The 21,117-nt window shown below is 54.4% G+C and overlaps 6 protein-coding genes across 6 annotated transcripts; 5 read left to right on the forward strand and 1 right to left on the reverse strand.

The window, feature by feature from the left end:
- Window positions 1-1,703: 1,703 nt before the first annotated feature.
- CCMA1212_001446 (uncharacterized protein) lies at window positions 1,704-1,904 on the forward strand (the record flags this gene model as incomplete). The annotated part of the gene is made up of 1 exon (XM_073698870.1): window positions 1,704-1,904. One exon carries the CDS (start codon window positions 1,704-1,706, stop codon window positions 1,902-1,904), a length of 201 nt encoding a protein of 66 aa, XP_073562201.1.
- Window positions 1,905-3,529: 1,625 nt separating this feature from the next.
- CCMA1212_001447 (uncharacterized protein) lies at window positions 3,530-5,338 on the forward strand (the record flags this gene model as incomplete). Its single annotated transcript, XM_073698871.1, has 6 exons — window positions 3,530-3,536; window positions 3,750-4,007; window positions 4,198-4,916; window positions 4,994-5,083; window positions 5,140-5,259; window positions 5,318-5,338. The coding sequence occupies 6 exons, from the start codon at window positions 3,530-3,532 to the stop codon at window positions 5,336-5,338; spliced, it is 1,215 nt and encodes a 404-aa protein (XP_073562200.1).
- A 5,120-nt stretch (window positions 5,339-10,458) lies between these two features.
- Window positions 10,459-11,366, forward strand: CCMA1212_001448 (Phosducin-like protein; the record flags this gene model as incomplete). The annotated part of the gene is made up of 2 exons (XM_073698872.1): window positions 10,459-11,058; window positions 11,118-11,366. 2 exons carry the CDS (start codon window positions 10,459-10,461, stop codon window positions 11,364-11,366), a joined length of 849 nt encoding a protein of 282 aa, XP_073562561.1.
- Window positions 11,367-13,683: 2,317 nt separating this feature from the next.
- Window positions 13,684-15,910, forward strand: CCMA1212_001449 (uncharacterized protein; the record flags this gene model as incomplete). Its single annotated transcript, XM_073698873.1, has 3 exons — window positions 13,684-13,733; window positions 13,865-13,979; window positions 14,030-15,910. 3 exons carry the CDS (start codon window positions 13,684-13,686, stop codon window positions 15,908-15,910), a joined length of 2,046 nt encoding a protein of 681 aa, XP_073562199.1.
- A 1,645-nt stretch (window positions 15,911-17,555) lies between these two features.
- CCMA1212_001450 (Ran-specific GTPase-activating protein 1) lies at window positions 17,556-18,624 on the forward strand (the record flags this gene model as incomplete). The annotated part of the gene is made up of 5 exons (XM_073698874.1): window positions 17,556-17,606; window positions 17,713-17,847; window positions 17,918-18,209; window positions 18,308-18,436; window positions 18,506-18,624. 5 exons carry the CDS (start codon window positions 17,556-17,558, stop codon window positions 18,622-18,624), a joined length of 726 nt encoding a protein of 241 aa, XP_073562723.1.
- Window positions 18,625-20,125: 1,501 nt separating this feature from the next.
- On the reverse strand, window positions 20,126-20,352 carry CCMA1212_001451 (uncharacterized protein; the record flags this gene model as incomplete). Its single annotated transcript, XM_073698875.1, has 2 exons — window positions 20,126-20,231; window positions 20,294-20,352. The coding sequence occupies 2 exons, from the start codon at window positions 20,350-20,352 to the stop codon at window positions 20,126-20,128; spliced, it is 165 nt and encodes a 54-aa protein (XP_073562724.1).
- Between the last annotated feature and the right edge of the window lie 765 nt (window positions 20,353-21,117).

A 21,117-nucleotide genomic window follows, 5' to 3' on the forward strand; every position in this document is an offset into this window, starting at 1 on the left:
GGGGGGGGGGGTGAAAGCCGTCGGGGTTCATCGAGATTCGTTAAATGCGGACTGCTATATTTGGGATAGGTTCGTGATATGCCTTACCCTAGGTAAGATAGGATGGCGAGAGAGGAGGAGTCAACAAATTTGCAGACGTGCCTTTTATATAAGAGTTCAGATGTATGGAAAGGCTTCCCATTCAAGTGAGGAAGGGAAAAAAATTGGGTTAGCCGGCAGATCACAATAGTAAACAACCGGGAAAAGTAGCGTCGAGAAGAAAGACCAAGGTAGAGGATGATGATTCCCTCCACGTTGCATGCAAACTGTTACCCAGAAGGTAGGTAATAACACGAGTGAGGCAGGTCGATCCAGTCAATAACTTATGTAGGTATACTCAGATTCGGTATAAATCTACCTAGTAGAAAAGAGTCCATTGCTTACAAAGGAACAACAACGGAGAATCCTCTTCTTTCACGCAGAACAGCGCTTCTACTGGATGCATCATCGTCAGTGTAACCGGAGCAGAGACACACGCAACGGTACGGCACACAACGGTGAACCGCCACAATGGCATCCTCCCGCGATGCCCGTGATGGGGCTTGTACAAAGTACGACAAAGTACGATTACCTTCCACATATAGCAAAACTTCAGTAGCAACGGGAAGCAGGGGAAAAAAAGGGAAAAAAGTGCGCTTTGATCACTCTGGAAAACACAGTGCGGCCGCTTCGGGAGAAGCATGAAATTAGAGTATCCGCACGGCAATGCGGGCAAGGACATTGGCCTCGTCTTCCAGCACGACAAGTTGCGCGTCTTTCTGTCAGTGTCGGTAGAAGAGCCGTGTACTCGTCCGAAGCACGTCATGTTCACTCGCGAAGAGATTGATCTGGTTTCATCGTCGTGACTGTCTGATCCAAGGCGCTCACCTGTTGCTCATACGGGAGCAGGTATGAAAGGGGGCTCATCAAACAGCCAGCCTTCTGCTCAGCTGGAATCCCCCCCCCATCTTCGGCATCTCCTGCTTCGAGCGATGAGGCGGCTGCCATTAATTACTCGCAGGCGGCTTCCACCGTATGCAAGTTACTGTCCTCCGTACCTGGCCCGGACCCAGGCTCCCCCCAGGCCGGGGGTCAAGGATGAGCTGCGGATCGGCTAGTGCAGAGCAAAACGTCTTGGTGCTAGGCCGGGCCAAAGCTGCGAGTAGAAGGTGGGCTCGGAGCAGGGAAGCGGGTCGAGATGCAGGCATCGTAAATTGCGGTCCTTGGCCGGGCCTGGGCTAGACAGGATCGGGGATAGGATTGGGATGTGGGATGTGGGATTTGGGATTGTGGTCAGTGATGAGGTGCAATGAGAGGCAGGATGAAGAAGAGGGCGAAGAGGTCTTGGACGCGATGGACGCCATGGCGGGAATAGGGAGGCATCGTGGGTTTCTGCCTTGCGGGAGGGGAGCGCATCACGGAGGAGCATGTTGCGCGACGAGAACACAAGACTTGACGTTGGATACATACCTCACACACATATCCGTACGGTACTTGTGCTCCTGCCAGCCAGCAATATTACTCGCAACCACCCCCGTATCATTCATGGCTAATCTGCTCTCAGGGGGGCAGCTGCAGGGCCACGGCCAGTGGCGTCAACCGCCTCTGATAGGAACCGCGATGCGTTCGTTCGCCATCGAGACGTGAGAGCCGGCGGCGCTGTTGGTCGGGTTGATTGCTCGACGATGGGCTGTCACTGGTTGGCTGGCTGCAGATCGGGCGAGCAACAGAGAGAGAGAGAGGCTGAGGACGGGCGCGGAAAGCTGCATCTGAGAATGTACGATGGAAGCAAGATTTCATCAATCTGCCCGTGCCCTGTGCCCCAAATCCGAACGACACACAGGCACACGGACGCGCCCATTCGCATTTCTTCGTGTCCGGGCTAGCGACGCTTCCTTGCAAGGTTGTCTGCACCGTCAGGCGACCCCTGGCTCCCTGTCGTCTCTCTCTTTCTTCGTCGTCTTCTTCTTCTTCTCTCGAAGAAACAGGGCCAGCCAACCCGCACATGCATCGTCGAGGGTCAGAACCCCACCCCGTCTCCTTGCCCCTGATAATCAATGCTACCTTGATTACGAGCAGGCTAAAGACAGAGAGAGGAGAGTCGGAGAATCTGCATCTCGGGAAGGGCCTCGCCTAGGCAACACAGTGGCGGTTTGCGGTCTGGCGCCACTGTGGCCTGTCTATCTGTCCAGTCGTCTCGGTCGACCAACTGCGTTGAATCGCGGTCCTCATCTGCGCCTAGTGCTGGCATGCTGGCATGCTGCAGCTCGGCAGCTTGTGCGCGTCACGGTCAGCGGTAGAGAAGCATTAGCAGCATCGACGTGGGATTTGGGGGAGGAAGAGAGCGAGAGGAGAGGGGAACGCCTTGTCGGTCAGCCTGTCCGCCTGTCTGTCTGACCGCCATCAAGTCATCGAGCTGAACCGACTTGCGGCCGTGTTTGATGTCTGGACTCACTGAGACAACCTGCATTTCCTGTACAGTATTCGTGTGGATGCAACCGCCGGGCTGCTATTTCGAGATGCAGAAACGAGCCTCCCGTGCTCCGTACAGTAGACCCCCAAACACAGCTGCTCTGCACCCTGGGTCGTTTCCCGGATACCAGAACCGCGGGCCATGACACGCTTACAGTAGAAATGGGAGGAGAAATAGAATCAGAGGCTCCCGGACACACTCGTAGCCGCACGGGGGCAGCGAAAATGATGAATCAATGAAGAGTGGATGAAATGAATCCAGGGCAAGTTGAAGCGCATCTTGTCATGGCGCTCGCTGGTGCCAGTTGCTCCGTCAGATTGAGCCGGTACAGTCGAGGTACTCGCGCTTGCGTCGGGACTTGGCGAATGCTGCATCGCTTGGGGCGGAGACGGGTATCAATGCTCATCTGGCCGCTCCAGGTACGAGGCCGGTACTCCTGAGCTTGTCGACGGGACCTGAATCTCGCCGGTTCCCCTTGCAGCGCAGGCGCGGCCAGCTGGCAGGACGGGATGCGCTGGAGACGCATCAGAACATGAAGCCCGCAATCCATGCAACATGGATCCAAGCCGTGACGCAAGTCCTGGAAACGCCTTGGACTCGTCTCTCTTTTGATTCGACAAATCCCGAATAGTACCTCTGTCAGTAATACTGTACTTGTAGCTCCCGACATCTTGGGCGTCACATCTCGCAGCTGCGCCGAATCGCCAGATATCAGCCGCTCTAGCAGCTCTAGCGGGCCACTGGTCTGGCGCAGGTGCCCTCTAGCCCATCGCCCCGGCCCTTGAAGCGCAGCTGCAGCTGCAGGTGCCCAATCGCCGCAGGCTCGACTGTGCTCGCGCTCAGGGCCTCTGCGCTGGAGCCCACCGTCAATTTCCCGCAAATCCGCCCCAGGCACCCCAGCCGGGCTAGAGCGCTGGCCCGCCCACTGCCCACTGCCCACTGGCCCTAACCAGCCCGGGCCAAGCCCCCTGGAGCGCCGAGCGCCAGTGCTGGGATGCCGGGATAGGAGCAAACGACCTGCCTGGGCCTGGAGCCTCCATGCACTGTAGTCGCCTCTCAACCTGCCTCTGCCTCTGCCTCTGCCTCTTTGTCTCTGTGTGATCGCTGCCTCCCAGTCCAGCCCAGTAAAGGAAAAAGGTACCTGCCCGGCCGTACTCCCGTACCTCGAGCTCTTTGGGTTCCCTTCCAACCGTTCCATTTCCCCCCCAATCCAAGCCAGCGCAATTCTCTCCTTCTCCTCTCCCTCCGCTCTCCACAGTCCCAACCGTCGTCAATTCGACTCGCCTCGATCTCGACTCTCCCCCGACGACGAACCCGCCAAACCCGCTGCCAACGCCTTCGCCCGCCGCCCATCTCCATCCTCTGCTTCCGCCCGTCGTCGATTTCGCCATGAATTCGCAGCCCAACGATGTGTCGCCCGAGGCGATGCAGGCGCGCATCCAGCAGGCGCGTCGCGAGGCCGAGACGCTCAAGGACAGGATCAAGCGAAAGAAGGACGAGCTGGCCGACACCACCCGTATGTTGATTTTCCGCTTCTCTCCATTTCTCCCGGCGAGAACTCTTGCCGTCTCTCCTGGCCTCTCAATCGACGTGGCGCCGCGGCCGGCGATGATTCTGTTGTCCGCCAGTCTCGTCAAACAAGGGGGATTCCACAGTACAAGGTTCTCGCGATGCTAACCCGGTCATCTTTTGTCCTCGCCCTCTAGTCCGTGCTGTCGCTCAGCAGGCTCACGAGCCCATCCCCAAGAACCAGCTCATGCGGGCGAAGCGGACGTTGAAGGGCCATCTGGCCAAGATCTACGCTATGCACTGGTCTACAGATCGTCGACACCTTGTTTCGGCCTCGCAGGATGGAAAGCTCATCATTTGGGATGCCTACACCACTAACAAAGTTCATGCCATCCCGCTGCGGTCATCATGGGTCATGACGTGCGCATACGCCCCCAGCGGCAACTTCGTCGCCTGCGGTGGTCTTGATAACATCTGTTCCATCTACAACCTCAACCAGCAGCGCGACGGCCCAACTCGAGTAGCTAGGGAGCTGTCCGGCCACGCCGGCTACTTGTCCTGCTGCCGTTTCATCAACGACCGAAGCATCCTTACCTCGTCCGGCGACATGACCTGCATGAAGTGGGACATTGAGACGGGCCAGAAGGTCACCGAGTTCGCCGACCACCTCGGCGACGTCATGAGCATCAGCCTCAACCCGACCAACCAGAACACCTTCATCTCTGGTGCCTGCGACGCCTTCGCCAAGCTCTGGGACATCCGTGCCGGCAAGGCCGTCCAGACCTTTGCCGGCCATGAGTCCGACATCAACGCCATCCAGTTCTTCCCCGATGGCCACTCTTTTGTCACGGGTTCTGACGATGCCACCTGCCGACTCTTTGACATTCGCGCCGATCGCGAACTCAACCTCTATGGAGTGCGTACAACCAGCTTTTCGTGGAGAGGGGGGGTGGCTTTGATGACGTGAATCGGCTCGCTAACATGATGATACAGTCCGAGTCCATTCTTTGCGGCATTACCTCCGTTGCCACCTCCGTGTCCGGCCGTCTGCTCTTTGCCGGTTATGACGACTTTGAGTGCAAGGTAAGCTCTTTCAAACTGCTTTTTGTCTTGACGATTGACGCTAACCCGCGGACCAGGTCTGGGATATCACACGAGGCGAAAAGGTCGGCTCACTGGTAGGCCACGAAAACCGTGTGAGCTGCTTGGGTGTCAGCAACGACGGCATCAGCCTGTGCACAGGTTCATGGGACTCTCTGGTATGTTGAACAAGGCTGCATCTCTCCCCGAACTCGACATGGCTAACCTCCTCTGCAGCTCAAGGTCTGGGCTTATTAGAGTGCCTACGGCTAAGATACAGAAGGACTTTTGCCGCTTTTGCCGACTCGAGTCTTACCCCCGCGAACCTTTCATCACCATCCGCATTGAAACGATCATATTACCCGCCAATTCGGACACCCGACCACGCATATCTGGCTTGCGAATACTGGCGTACGCAGGACGAAGTGACGAAACGTGCCCTACTTAAACCGAATCCTTTTTCCTTTTTATCTTATTTATTTTTTTTGGCCGATGCATGAGCCCCTGCCTAGGTCTCGCGGAGACATACTCCGATTCTTTCGGCGACAGTCGGAAAAAGGGAACCGGCCGACTTGATACCTTTTGTTTCCCCTTTCCCTCTCTCTCCTTATTCTTTGATTTCCTTATTATTTATTCTTTGTTCCCTCCCGCCTGATCCCCCCAAAATTCTTTGCACATTAGTTTCTGCGTTTTCTGATAAGCTCTGGGTAGTTGGCGACGGGCCGGGTGCTGTATTACTTGATGGTTTTTTTCTATGTCTTCGACTGCCTCTGTAACGCGTTCCAGCCCGTCTGCGATCATCTTGACGCCGACGAGCTGGCAGCTCAGTGATTTTTAGAAGGGCGCGCATACTACAGAGCCACGAGAAAAAAAAATTCTGGAGAGCCAGGGGGAGGAGTGGTTTTCTTTTTCGATTTCGTTGGAAGGAAATTCAGGTGGAGAGGGGAGGATGCTTTCTGTGTTTTGGTAGGGACGGGGTGGAGTGTGGGTGACTTATAACAAAGGAGCAGATTCCAAAGCTTCCAGATAATACAGTACGATGATTCAACAAGACACACACACAGGGGCGAGCTTTTCTTCCTTTCTTCTGCCAGGATGACGTTCAAAGGGTACGGAAAGTGATGGGAGAGGGAGGGGGGAGGTTGTTGAGTGGTGGATGATGTTGAGCGGTTGGGAGTGGATTACAGCGATACCACGGGGAGGATTCGTTTTGGTTTCTCTTACTTATTCATTTGCATCTGTTAGGCCGAGATATATCTGTTTAGTGTTACTATGCTTTTGTTAATATGCTTTACTCTGAACGAGATATTCTTTCATTAACGTGGTGGTTTGCGTTGGCGGAGGGATATGTACACCTTTGATATTCGTCTGGCCTGATTTACTTGATACGTCTACGAAGTTTCCTTCTTTACCTTGGTATGCTCGGATACTTGAATGGTGGAATCAAGTCCCGCTGAATGGCCGGTCTTGTATTGTTTGTTGGGGGGCCCAATTGGTAGTAGATTCGGATTTTGAAGTGGAGCATTGCATTGGAATAGCAGCTGGTGTTGCAAAGCCGTTACGGTGTCGCGACTTGTTCCCTCGAAACTAAATAGACGGCAGTGATGGAGATCAAACCTCGGATCTGCCTTTCTTACCTACACCTAGTAGGTTGTCGAGGATGCCAGCTCCTGATCAAGTCAGAAAGAGATGCGGCATGGAATAGTTGAGTATGACGGGCTGGAAGGCCGAACTTGTGATAAGTGGCCGGCCATTGATCAACCGATCAAACGGAAACTCCAAAAAGGAACAATAAGAAGAACATATCTAAATAGAGTTGGCAGATTTGTCCCCCTTTGGCGATGGATGTTATTGGCCCTTCTTGCTTAGGTAGGCAACTTTCAGCGGGAGCATGAAGCCTTTGTGCGAACAATGACGCATGCGTCAGATGATATGCTATCATTTTATTTTATTTATTTTTTTTTTTTTTAGGGAGAGAGAGGCTCCATATGGGTAAAGTACGGAGTTCTGACAGGGCAAGATGGAAGTTTGTCTCTTTTGACGGATCTTGACACATTGCTTCGTATACCTTGGATATGGTGCATGTATGGATCCCTTCTTGAGGGAATGGTGGGAGTTGGGGATGAAGGCGCCTCTGGGCCTTGGAGGAGGGGGCGAACAGGAGTAGGAGTGGTGGTGCGTCCATGACAGAAATTGGCTGTTCATGAATGTAGTAGTGGAAAATTTGTGTGTAAGTGATGGTTTTGGGGATGAATGGGTTGCTGAGTCGAGCTGGGAGATTTCCAATGATTGATGGATACCTTGTGTACAACGATCAAATTTGCAGAGTCTGGTGATGTGATGGCAGCGTGAAGATGATGAGGAGACGTCAGGGAGAATGGAGGAGAGCAGGGCCAAGAAGTACTATATACGAGCTCATACGGAGATATCAGAAAGGATACTCAATGTCTCTCGAGTAGCAGCGTGACTGCCACACATGTTGGCTTCATGGGAATTAGATATGGTTGTCAGAGGTCGAGTGGTGCTTGAATGTCTATATATATATATATAGGTACCTTTACCATCGGATCATCCGCTGCGCCAAGGACGCCTCTCAGCTTCAAGCATCCTATCCAATCATAATTTCTCTTCTCATCTTTGAAAACACTCAAAAATCGGGAGGGATATAACTGGACGATATGCTCATCATGCGGCTGCAGCTCATGGCATCGGGAAGCTGCATGTGCGGCGTACTAGTATGGTCAGTAAAGTACTACATTGCATCAAATTGGGACGTCGATGAGGTTGCATCTCGACGCCCGCCCCCAGGCTGTACGGGAACCAAAGAGGGTCTTTGTATCAACTTGACTCGCTGAGGGACTCGTAGCCTCCTTCACCGAGCCTCGGCACGTTGGATCTTGAAATGGCGCCTATTGGCATCAGATAGATGAGTTGTCATTCGGGGCCATCCTGACACAGCATGAACAAATGATGAGCCCCGTACCTTGATATTCCCAGTTAAAAGAATACTCGTATCTGGTCTCACTCTACTCCGTAAGCGCTGGACTCCGTCCAAGCTATATTTGAAAGCAGCATCATCATATAGAAGCCGCGGTGGCTGCGCCGCAACACGTTTCTCTCCTTTCATCACGCTTTTCCCTTCCCATGGTCATAGCAAGCAAGCTGAGATGACGCCCAACTCGTCCTGCTACACCAGACCAATGGGAAGCCCGAAAATGACCAGGACCAGGGGCTCTGATATTAAACAGGCCTCGGATCTGCATGAGAAAAGATGAAACGGATCCTGAAACAGCAAGGGCATGAATGGGGCCTTGCTATTTTCAGCTTAGCGCGCATGGGCAGCAGCAATATACGAGTAACGACATGGAAGCATGCGATTTGATCATTCATGTGTTCTCGATGCCAGCTCCTTCATTGTTCTTCCTTGGCCTGGGGACGCCGAGGGTGGGTTGCATTTCGTTTCCACGTAGCAGGACGCTGTGCGTGGTGATGTAATGGCCTCGGGAGTGAGGTTGGCGGCGGTAATCGAGATGAATCGAGGCGAGCCAGAGAGAGTCACGGCAGGGTGCAGCAAACCTACTCATAATACCAACTTCCCACCAATCCTGGAAAATGAAGCAGTCATCAAGAAACGCAGGCACCAGGCACCGGGCATGTAAGCCGCCCTTCGCCATGGTCAACCACGTCAGCCAGAGCCGGGGTTCTTCTCGCTCTTTGTTCTCTCACCGTTCTTCTCCGACGTAGGGCTGCTCGGCACTGCTTGAAACATACCGCCTCTCTGAGCCACAATGCGTGTTTCTCACGAGGGCCCAGCTAACGTCAAACCATTCATCATGCGCATGAAGAGGCTGTGACCGCGATCACACTCAGCCGTCCAGTCGGGCGAATTTTGTCCACTTGGTTGGTCTCAACATACCCTTGTTTGCCCCAAGAATAGCATGGCAGGCCGCACACGAGATTGGATGTCCATGCAAGAGGTGTGTATGTAGTTGGATGGGATGCGGGGATTGTGTGAATCCTACCAAACAATTTCTGAGCTTCCAAGCATTCCATCTGGTCTGGTCAATTCGCACCACGCTTGAGCTTCTAGAAGGCGCAGAAATCAGCAAGGAAGCTGTGTCATCTTGCTTCGGGTGATGCTGTTGTGCCTGCTGGCCAGGACAAGGGCACCCGTCTGGCTCTTCTCGTGTGTACAAGGCCAACATTGGAGATGGCTATCCGTAGAATCGACTGGTTTCGGTGTGAGGCTCAGCCGTCAGTCGTTCGTTTCCTTGGCGCCGGTGGTTCGACAAGAGGAGCCACATGCCATCCCGGCTTTGGGCAACGATGTGATGGGCAGAGCGGCAGCTGATGACGAAGGGTGGGATTGGGCGCTGTCCATCTTCGCTTCTAGCAGCGTTCTAGCAGGATTCTAGCATGGCCGCATTGATGACCATTCTGGCTCATACAAGAAGTGCAAGGATGACCCCGGATTGAAGTGTCAACGCATGAATGCTCGTAATAGATCTTCAGCCTCGTCGAGTTGGTGCTTGCGGTGATGATGCTCAGAGCAAAACTCAAAGTACTTGTAGAGCTGCCGATCGGAGGACTAACGCGTAGCTTCGATGACCTCGATGATGCCGTCTTGATGTCAACTGGAAGGTGTTGATGCTGCTGTAGACCATTCACAGCACTTACAGGCATCGCCTTTGGTGTTGTTAGGGCTCGACAGCCGCTGACATGCTTGAATGCGCCTGCGCCACAACCCCCGCGCCACCTTCCTCGTCTTGCCGTGGTTGCCCGTCTTGTCCGTATTGTACTGTACTGTACCTCATCCCTGCCCCAAGTCCACCACAACACCCAACCTCGCCAATCACAAGCCCAGCTCTCTTCGTCCCTTCACAACCCGCTCCGGGCCCTGCCCTCTGGATCCTCTGGTGCTGCCCCCCCTGCCAGCTGGCATATGGACCTACTACCGCGATCTGCCTGCTGAAACTGCTTGCCGCATCAAAAAAGGGGGGCGTGCGTTTCTGGTCAGGGGCCCCGTTTGTTGGCTGCTCGACTCTGTCTCGCTCTCGCCGACGATTCCATCTCTTGCACAATCGAACCAAATAGCCGCCCTCACACGCTGCCCTGATCCGAGCGTCCTGTTGGGCAAATCAAGACTCGGAATCGACGCTTTTCTGTCTCAACCCCTTGCTCGCCTGCTCCGCTTGTTCGAGAAACGCGTTGCCCGACAGCCAGTCGAACGCTTCCCCACGCCCCCCTCCCACGCGTCTTGTCTTTCGGCTCACTCGACAACTTCCAACGGCCGCTGGATCGAGCTTGCAACTGCGCTGCTACACACACCCTCATCAAGCATCTATATAACAACCCTCAGCCGCCCCGAGACCTTCAAGATGCCGACTGAAGCTCAAGACGAATTCGACAGACTTGTCGCCAACAACACTACCCGCGAGACCCTTCACCCCGAGGATCGCGACGACGCTGACTCGCAGCACGAATCTGACCTCTCTGAAGAGGAACAATACCGCAACCAAAGAATCGAGGAAGCCATGAGGATGCCCACTGCCGCCGCCGAGCTCAAGCTCCCCCCGGCGTCATTTGACAGCGGCCGCTCCACCGGCGTCAAGGGCGTCATTGCCGATGCCCGAAGCTACGAGTCTGCCCGCAAGACGAAATGGAGGAGCCGCGCCATGTCCGTTCGCAAGAGCGTCTTTGGCGCCCCGCGCTCGAACGCCGATAAGAGCGAGAGCGAGAGCGAGGAAGCCATCTTCAGCGGCGGCGACGACGACGAAGAGGAGTTCCTGAGCCAGTGGAGAGAGGCCCGGAGACAGGAGCTCGAGAAGGAGGCCGGCAACTCCATTCGCACCAGGAGGACAAGCCCTAGCACGCGCATCTATGGCCGCCTGGACGAGGTGGATGCCCTGGGTTACCTGGACGCCATTGAGAAGGTGAACAGAGATACTACCGTTGCCGTCTTTGTCTACGATCACGAGGTGAGTCAAAGCTTCCGTACATCTTGCCTCCCCATGACGAGAGTTCTAACATGGTCCAGAGCGAGGTCTCTTCAGCAATCGAGTCGGTGCTGCTGCCCCTGGTCAAGACGAACCCGTCGGTTCACTTCGTCAAGGTCCACTACGAGGACATTGAGTTCGACAATGCTGCCGTGCCTGCCATCCTGGCCTACCGAAATCAGGGAGATCTGTTCGCCAACCTCACCGGCATTATCGAGATGATGCCGGATGACGAGCACTTTGGCGCCGAGTCGCTGGAAAAGGTCCTCAAGAAGCACGGCGTGCTGTAAGGCCGGACTCGCACAATAATTTGCATACTTTAAGCATTCTGCGGCATCGCGCATATCTTTCTCAACTCTTTATTTTGTACGCCATTATTAATCAGACGGCTCGCTTCGGCTACGACGTATTCGGATAGCATCAGCGTTTGGAAAAATCGCCCTTGTCTGCCTCATTCTCAGCCTCCTGACCGACCCCGGCCGCCAGCCTCTTCTCCATGTCACAACATCTACGCGAAGATACCCCACTTCTTCCAATTGATCTCTTCTTGGCTGCCGGGGTCGTGGACTTGGGTTGGTTTTACCCCTGGGCGGTTGGTAGGGGCAGTCGTTGCCAACGCTGGACCGGACCCCTGCCTCGCCGAGGGCTCTGTCTATTTCCGTCATTGCTTTTTTCTTATTTTTGTTCTGCTTTGAAATTTCTTTTGTGCCTTCGGCCAACACGGAGTTTGAGGGAGACTGGGGAACACGGAAAAAAACCATTAGACGGGGGGCGGCACGCGTATCATGTCGGAATGTCGGGACGTTTTCTTTTTTTATCATCTTGGTTAATCGGCTTTGTTTTGTATCACATGCTACTGCAGGCTGCAGCGGGTTATGCATGGGACTGGGTGGTGACGACTGGTTGGGACGGGGTACAGTAGATAGGGCTTGGTTCAGGTATATGCCGAAGCGATATCGGCCGTATGAACTCACAATTGCATATCGATTTGAAACAAGCTGTGTATCGATGCTGTAGCTCCATGAAGCCGAGAACTTTGCCCTTTTGACTATGGAAGTAGATGAGCAAGAGACGTTTGTCGGCTCTGTAAATGCCTCGGTAGTCCCTGGCGAACGAACCTCCTGAGATGAAGCAAGTAATGCCTGATAAGGAACAAAGAATAGAATGGCAAAGAAGGACCAAAAGAGGGCCGCCGCAGTTTGTTTTGTGGACTCCCCGATCGAAGGGATCGAGAAAAAAAAAAGAAAATCACAGTACATAGATAATAAAGCGCCCCGCAGGCCCGGATGGAGAAACGATTTGGGATCGAAGCTTCGGGACGGCGGGAAGGGGAGGAGAGGGGAGGGTCCACAGTGGGAGGGGAAGATGCACCGACTTCCCATGACTGACGTACTCGCACAGGTACAGTACCTAGTAGGTACAGTACTAAAATGAGGTGGAAGCGAGCACACGTCAGAATTCGGGGGAGCTTCCCTTTGTTTTTTGGCTAATGCTGATGTTGATGAGATGAACTGGGATGGGATATGGGATAAAATGGGAGGGTGATGCGGTTTGTCGTTTGTTCAGTCTACCAAGGTAGAAGAGATGCATTCTTGACGGAGACGTGTCTCGAATACAGCTTGCAGTGAAATTCAAAGCTCGATAATCTGGGTGGGTAGGAAGGTACCTTACTTAATTACCTACTACAGTAGGTAGTATTTCGTACATTGTCGAGACGGCCCCTCACTTGGAGTACATTCGCCCTACGCACCTGCAAGCCTTCACCACCAACCGGGCTGCATATCGTGGACACGCGTATGTATATCGCCGCTGGGACCTTGCATGCTTGCGTCGATGACATGTCGTTGCGTTGCCTGGCTCTGCGTCAACTCGCTCTCCTCACACTCACAAATCATCATCAGCTGCTAAAGTAGGTAAGCTCGAGAGTGTCTGCTGAGTCGAACCACGAAAAGCCACGCAGACGCAGGCCCCACCACGCCCCGTCAGTTTGCTTCGGCCATTCGAGTGTCTTTCCCTGCAGCCTCGTCTGACATTTGCTTGCCTCGCTTGACTCTGCTCAGGCTGTGGATGGCTTTTTGTTTCCCGTTTCTTCCTTGGGTCGGCACTGCCTTTCACATCAGCCGAGTCCTTGACTGGCCGAGTTCTACCTAATTTCTTCAATATTCCATCTTCACGTGAGACAGCCTCCTCTCGCTCCATCCTCCAACTCGGCGCCTGTCAACCTGTCAAGGCGTCAAATCACTCGGCCCAGCTCCAGCCGTCTTCTCCATCTCGCATCTGCACTAGGAACAAGTTCAAGTCAAGTCAAGTCTCAACTCGGACAATTGCCTCGCCTGCTGGGTCACGCGCAGAAGCTCCCCCGCCATCAGATCCATCCCCTTAGCCCAGCCGCCCACCCCACCAGCGATCCGTAGGTGCCAGATAGCGCCCTCGCCCGCTAAACCTACAGCGACCATCAGGCAGCCTCGGGTTCCCGCAGGCATCAACCTCAGCCTCCAGGGCGTTGCTTCGTGCCTCGACCAGCTTCACACGCGGCTTGCCTCTCTCCCGGGTTGATTGCGACAAGCTCTCTTCAAAGGGCCGATCGTCTTCCTGATACTCTGGCCCATGCCCTCTTTCGGCCTCTCGCAAGCCCTCTTCTCTGTTCCTCTGCCCTGGTTAGTCGTTTCCTTGTTGCAGGTGCCGGCCTCTGACCTCACTCTCCATTCATCTCCCCAGCTCAGCCCCTCCCCGCCGCTCCTCTCTGCTCCCCTCCACCATCAAATCGGCCGCTTGCACGCATTCACAGCATCTCTGCCTCTGCCTCTGCCACCTTCCACCTGCTGCCTCCCACCGTCGCCGCTGAGAAACGAGGTGCCCGCGACCTGCTTGATTCATGGGCCCGTCGACGAGTCATCGCTTGGGTGCGTGAGATGGTCCTCGAACTGACCACAGTCACTTCGTGATGGAACAGAGTGAAACGCCACCACTCCCGCCTCGCCGTCGCGATACTTTGCTTGCCCCAGTGAGCAGTCCCGCGGCTTCGGTTCAACCGCAAACACAGTCTTCAACACTTTCGCCGTCGGCCAACGCAGAAACGCCGGCAGCTGCTGCAGCAGGACTCTCTGCCTCTGAGCCCACGCTCCGCTTCCCCAGACCGCAGGTGAACAAGCAGCTTGCGAACTGGATATCGAGCAGCAACCCCAACATCATGGAGCTGGCTCCGGACCACGACGACAACAACCTGGGCGAGTCGACCTACGAGCTCATCTCGGGTCCCAACACCGACACCGAGGAGTCTCCGGATGACAACTACCCCGGCTCCATCAGCGAGTCCGTCGGCTCGCTCGACCGGGCAGACGATGTCCAGAGCTTGGGCGGCACGGAGGACTCGTACGAGACCGAGTCTGCCGTAGACGAAGCCGACATGCCCGGACCATCGCCAGACCGCGCATCGTCTGAGCGCGATGAAACCGAGGACGAAGAGGACGACGAGGACTCGGTGCACGAGGACGCCGTGCTGGCCGAGTCCCAGATAACAAACGAGGACAACAAGCTCGAGCCATTCCCGGCCTTCGAGAACGACATCTACTCGCAGCCGTCGCTCGAGTATACGCAGCAGAGCCTGGGAACCCCGTCCTTCCCGACTCCCGAGGCCACCCAAGTCATCGAGCGGCCCGGCGAGGATGAGAAGAAGAAATCGTGGAACACCAAGGCGTCCGAAGCTTTGGAAGCAGTCAGACTGCGGTTCAAGGAGGGTGGGCTTGAGGCAACATGGGAGTTCTTCCCCAGCTTCATGTTCATCCTTGTCGCCCTGATCGGCCTCCACGTCTTTCTACCAACAAGCCCGTCTTCTGGTGCAAACAAGGAGCAAATGTCCCCACCAATAACCGCGACAGTCACGACTACGTCCTACCTCACCTCTTCTTCGTCATTACCGACTTCCAGTAGCAGCAGTCTCGTGCCTTCGTCTACGAATGGCGTGGCTTTGATGCCCATCAGCGATATCCAGTCGGTCGACTGGATATTCGGCGCCAAGAGGCCGACTGTGTCATTCACTGCCGAAGCAAACAATGAGATTGTGATTCACATTCCCGAGAATATCAAGAAGACGTGGCTGACCAAGGACTGCCTGACGGTGACTACCAAGAGAGACGAGGTCCTTGTCGACACCACGGTATCGCCGGTGGACGAGGGCCTCCGCCTCAAGTTTGCCAAGAGGGATTCCCACGGCGTCATCAGCGTCGTCCTCGAGGCCAGCTGCCGCCCAAAGATCCACAAAGTTGTTAAGGTTCGCTTTGTCAAGGGCTTGATGGAGGGCGCTCTGGAGCGGACCAAGCATCTTGCCCACGATCTCTCGGGCCTCGTACCCGCGGCTGCTCAGGAGGCGGAGCGGTGCATTGAGAATGCAAAGCAGTCACTGGGCTCGGCATGTCAAAACGTTTGCCACACAGTCACCGAGACCGTCTCCAAGACGTTTGGCGCCAAGCTGGCCAGCATCGCAGACGCGCGGCAGCACCTGGAAGACCTTGCATCAGCGGCCAAGGCGCAGCTTGAAGAGGCCGCAAGCAAAATCGACATGAGCAATGTCGACTTTCTGTTCAAGAAGGATCTGCCTTGGGTCAAGGACGCGCAGAACAAGCTGCAGCTCCAACTGCTCGACGCCCAGCTGTCAGCCAAGCTCTGGTGGCTGCAGGCCTTTGGCACCGCCGAGGAGCACGATGAATACCTGCGCAAGGCCAAGTCATACTCGGCCGACAAGCACGCCGCAGCCGCGGAGATGAAGCATGCCGAAAAAGACTCTCACGAGCTGTTGAAGTCTGCGTCACGATTCTGGGCCAGACTCGTAGACTGAGGCTCACCACAAGGGTGTGCTGTCTTGCGTCTCTTTTGGCATTTCCTTTCCCCCTTTTGATATTGTGCAAACACGAACATCCGCGAGGATTCGATACATGTTTTAATGAACTTGAACGAACAGACACAGGTTGGAACGGCTGGATGGAGTTGTGGATCTTCTTGACATCTTACTATCCTTCGTTTTTTTTCTACTGTATGTGGTAGCTTTCAGGCTGTGGTTGATGCCATGGGGTTGGCTCTTGTTGTATGGCAATGCAGAGAGGCAAATATATGTGCTACTTTTCTGTCTGACTGCTGTGCTCGGGTATATTGTGAACCAAGGGGTTATCTAGATGCAGCATTCATGGAGCCAACTGATGCTTATCCGACCTTGTGAAATGTCAAGCTACCTTTCCCGTAGTAGGAAGCAATAACATCTCACAGTCGTGGTCTCGACAGATCTGGCAGAACCTCGGTCAGTGTATCAGTGCCCATGACATTCTAGAATAGTGCCTGCGTGTCACTTGATCACCCTCCATCTCACCTCGCCCGTGATCTTGCATGTCCTTTAGTCCATGTTCGTTAAATAGCTCAAACCCACGTGCCGGCGACTTTATGTCATCTCGGGTCTTGGAAGGAAGTACGTCACTGGATATGGCATGGAGAGTGTTTGCTCTTCGTTTAGCCGTGAAAGGCAGTTGTTTGGCAGGTATCATGAGCTGTTTGGCGTATTTGCCCGAGTTTGATGCGATGCGGTGCCTTGTTATGAGGCAAACGCTCAACAAAACATGTCGTCACACCGGCGTTGTGCCTGAAGGAGCAACGTGCTGTGCCTCTTTGTGCCGCTTTTGGAGTACCGAGAGGGAGAGACGTGAAGTGAAGTGAGGAGCGACAAGGGGTCCCGCCACCTGATGGGAAAAGCCACCCGGGTACATGTAGGCAATGAGCGTAAAAAAGACGGACACTCAAGTGAACATTCACACCCAATTGAACTGCACGGGCACTATGTAAGTGAGCAATCTTGCATGAGCAAGGGTGTGCATATTTGTGCCCGTTGTATGCCTGAAATTGTTGAATCCCGCCTTTTTTTTTCGCCCACCACTTACTAGTAAGTGCCAGGCTGAAAGGAGGGGCACAACGGGACACCAAAAAAAAAACCTTGGAGCTGCCGCTGGCTGCACCAACCGCCGACTTTGTCTCTGCTTTTCCCTTTCTATTTTTTTTTTCTCCGTTCCCCGCTACCCAACAGGCAGACGACAACCGACCGCAAAGCCAAAGACTCCGTCTCTTCTCCTTTGCGACATCGCTTCATCGTCAGCGCTTCCAGTGACCCCTTTCGGTGAGTCTCTGCTCCTTCGCCTGTCTGACTATAAAGTGCCGCGTTCATCCCCTCAGCTGTGGAGGAGGGAGGGGAGGAGAAACCTGAGTCAACCTTGCTTCTTTGTCTTTCTGCGACCCCGCCACGCCACTACCGACCAGAAACTTGCGTGCCTGTTATTTTAATTTCAACTTTGATTTCTTCTTTCCTCTTTCAACTGCTACTCCTTGCGACGAAAGCCACGACTGACTCTTTCTCTCCCATCGCACGGAAGCAGAATCCTTTTATCCCTCTTGTTCTTCTCCGCCCATTGTACGATCCTACATCTCTCCCTTCCACAACAGAGATGTCTTCCACCGACGCCACCGAGCCCAAGGTCGAGCAGACCAAGACTGAGGTACGACAACGCCATTGACGCCCCCCATCGACCGACGCGATCCATCTTTTGCGGGATATCTCCCACTTTCGGGATAATGTACTGACCGGGACGTGTGTTGGTGTAGGCTCCTGCTTCCGTGACTGCTTCGTCCGTCTTCTCCATGTTCGGCGGAGGCGAGAAGAAGGAGAAGAAGGAGGACGAGGACCGGGGTGACAACTCCGGCAGCGCAAAGGCCCAGCGCGAGGCCAAGGCCGAGGAGGTAAGAGCTTCTTCTTCTCCAGACCTACATCGTATCAAGGTTCATTGCGCTGACTGACACGGATCAACAGGACGAGGCCCCCGAGAGCGAAGACGTCCACTTCGAGCCCGTCGTCAAGCTGACGGAAAAGGTCGAGGTCAAGACCAACGAGGAGTCGGAGGAGCAGCTCTTCAAGATGCGCGCCAAGCTGTTCAAGTTTGTCAAGGCGGCCAAGAAGGAGGGCGAGGAGGCGCCCGCCGCCGCCGGCGAGTGGAAGGAGCGGGGAACTGGCGACGTGAGGCTGCTCAAGCACAAGGAGACGGCAAAGGTGCGCCTGGTGATGCGACGGGAGAAGACGCTCAAGGTCTGCGCCAACCACTACAGTATGTTGAACCCACCCCATTCCTACCGCTACGTGTTTGAGATGGAACACGAGGAGGCTTCGCCGCGACGGAACCAAGTATTGACACAATGCGCGCAGTTGTCCCCGAAATCTCCCTGTCCGCCAACGTTGGCTCTGACCGAAGCTGGGTGTGGAACGCTGCCGCCGATGTCAGCGAGGGCGAGCCCGAGGCCGTCACTCTTGCCATCCGATTCGCCAACTCCGACAGTACGTCAAAGACTTGCACCAGCTACTATGTGAAAGGATACGTGTGTCCGCTAACACGATCATCTACAGATGCCAACCAGTTCCGGGATGCATTCCTGAAGGCGCAGACCGAGAGCGCCCACCTCTTCAAGAACACCTCGGAGGACAAGGCGGAGGGAGATGAGGAGGAGGAGAAGACGGCCGCTTAGGTCGACGACGCTTCGTTGCCCGACTATCAACCCCGAACCAATGCTTGCCGCTTCTCGAACCATAAACACCCCCAACACACCGCATCAGCCGTTGTCTAAGACGCGGCGATGCCTTTACCTGACACCCCACGCCCCATCACATCACAACATGACAAGACGCACAAGACGCACGACGCATGGCTCGCCGTGAAGCTCTGTACAAGGCCGATGTAGCAGAGACTGTCGACCTGGAGGACGGAGACTGGAGCGGCCCTAGAGAATGAGCACCAAGTGGTGCATGCCCGAGGAGAGGACGAATTATGGCAATTGATTAGTACTGCAGCACCCTGAAAGAAACAAAGGTTGAATTCATAGACCACTCGTTATGTTTGTTGTGATGTACTTGTACGGGTAGCACGGGCAGATGCAGTTTGAAGCGAATAGGACTGCCAAAGCCAACGAAAGAGTATACCTAAGCTGCTTGGATACTGCCGCGCTCACAAGAGATGCCCTCTTGTTGGCGGATATTTTCTACGGTTCGTAAGATGCGTCACGAATCCGCATGTATGACATTTACGTGTATTCAACCCTCACTTGGTACGAAGAATGCGAGGACAGGGAATTCAGTCCAGAATGCAGAAGGCAGAGTGATGCTTGTAACAGCTCCGAGTGTTCATCGCCCTCGCGATGCGCGCGGCATTTCCGTATGTCTGTTTCGGGTACATGAGTTTTAGCGCGCCGATGCAAAATCCAAGGCCAGATTTCCGTCCGATCTGGCGTGCTGCCGAGTTTGGCGGCTATGACGGAGGGCTCCTAATGCTTGTGTGTGTGTCCCATCAAGTCGGTACGGAGAGATTTCACGACAGACAAGCCCTTGACAACAGTGGGGGTGGCAGCAGCAGCAATAGCAAAGAGTTTGGCTTTGACTCCAAGAGGATGAGGCGCAAACAGAGCTGAAGAGCATTGTAGCCGAGACCAGAATTGACAGACTCTCTTCTGTCGTGCTCCCGACGAAGTTCGATGGGATGCTGAGAAGTGGAACCGCTTTTTGGGGCCCAAGCAAGAAAAAAGTTGAGCTGGAGTGTGAGCTGCCTGGAAGAGGCGGAGAATTAGAGGCGTATGATTAGCAGTAGAGCCAAACTGGGGACCCGACGCTTTTTTTTTGCCGGCTGGAAACAGGACAGGACAGGACAGGACAAGGACCGGACGGACAGCCTCAGCCCGGCCCAGCCCTTTCCCTTGTAGTACACGCGGGCGCCTCTCTCTTCTCCCTTCAAAACCTTGCCGCGAATCTTGCTTGCTACCTTGCCTTGCCTTGCCGTATTAGCCACAAGAGAGAAGAAACACCCAACGAAAAGAAGGACAAGTTCGATTCAAACTTTTGGCCGGAAGATCAATCGTCGGAAAGGCAATTCGAGTGCGTCCCGTCCCTCTTTTTGAAAAAGCTTGTTCCCTTGCTAGGCCTTCTTGTCCTCCCTTCTTGTCCTTCGTCTTGTCGTCCTCCTCTTCCGCTTCACCCCTTTCAATTCATTCCCCCCCCTTCGGAGTCGGTGCCCGCGTGTTTGTGTGCTTTCTGCGTGTTTGTGCCCGTCCTCGTGAGTGCGTGAGTGCGTTGCGTCTGACAGGGACAGGACGGAGAAGACACAGGAACCAAAGAAACAGAACAGAACAGACCGGCACTCTCACTCACTGGACGACAGGCGCTGGAACAAGGCCGCTGGACACTGGACGGGAACAAGGAGCCGCCATTTCTCAGGACTCGGTGACCTTTGGGCTTCCCAAGTCTTCTTTTTCTTCTCTTTCCCTCTTTGCCCGGATTTTGTATCATCCTATTCTTTCTGATTCCGCCTCGGGGGATTCCTTCAATTTTTTTGCCACCATTTCCATCCTGTAATAGAGAGAGACTCTGTTTCTTTCCTTTTTTTTTTTTTTTTTTTTTTTTTACAAAAAGGGAAGAAAAAGGGAACGACGGATTGAGCATCATGTTGGTCGAGGTGAGTTCTTTTTTCTTTTGAACACGCGACTTTCTCTTTTTTTGCCCCCCTTGTCTTTTTATTCGTCTCGGTTTTGATGCGGTTCGTGATTTCGGTGTGGTTCCCATTGGACACGGTTTATAAATCGTCGAAGCAACATGGCCTTTTTCTTTCTCTCCTTTTCTTCACTTCTTTCAGTCTTTTTTTGCACGAAGGCGAGAGAGCATGGGCACGTACCGGACAGCAGGCGAGTGAAGATGTCGGTTGAAAGAAGCGGCTTTTGGGAATCGCGACGAGACTGGCGGTGGGAGGGAAGATGGATGAAAGATTGGAACGGAGAGGAAGAAACGGCTGCCAGCTGGTGATGGGAGCCTTCGCCAACTGCCAGTCGGCCGTCGGTTTTGCCCCCATTGATTCAATGGCCTTGTTCTTCCTGCTCACCTTTTTTTTTTTCCCTTTCCTCGCGATGATGCTGTGCTGCTTGGGGATTTTCTGCATCCTCACTCGCCTCGTCCCGAGATCTCTCTCAGCTCGTGTGTTG

This window comes from Trichoderma ghanense, assembly GCF_004382785.1.
Source record: "Trichoderma ghanense strain CCMA-1212 chromosome Unknown scaffold_1, whole genome shotgun sequence".
NCBI lineage: Eukaryota > Fungi > Ascomycota > Sordariomycetes > Hypocreales > Hypocreaceae > Trichoderma > Trichoderma ghanense.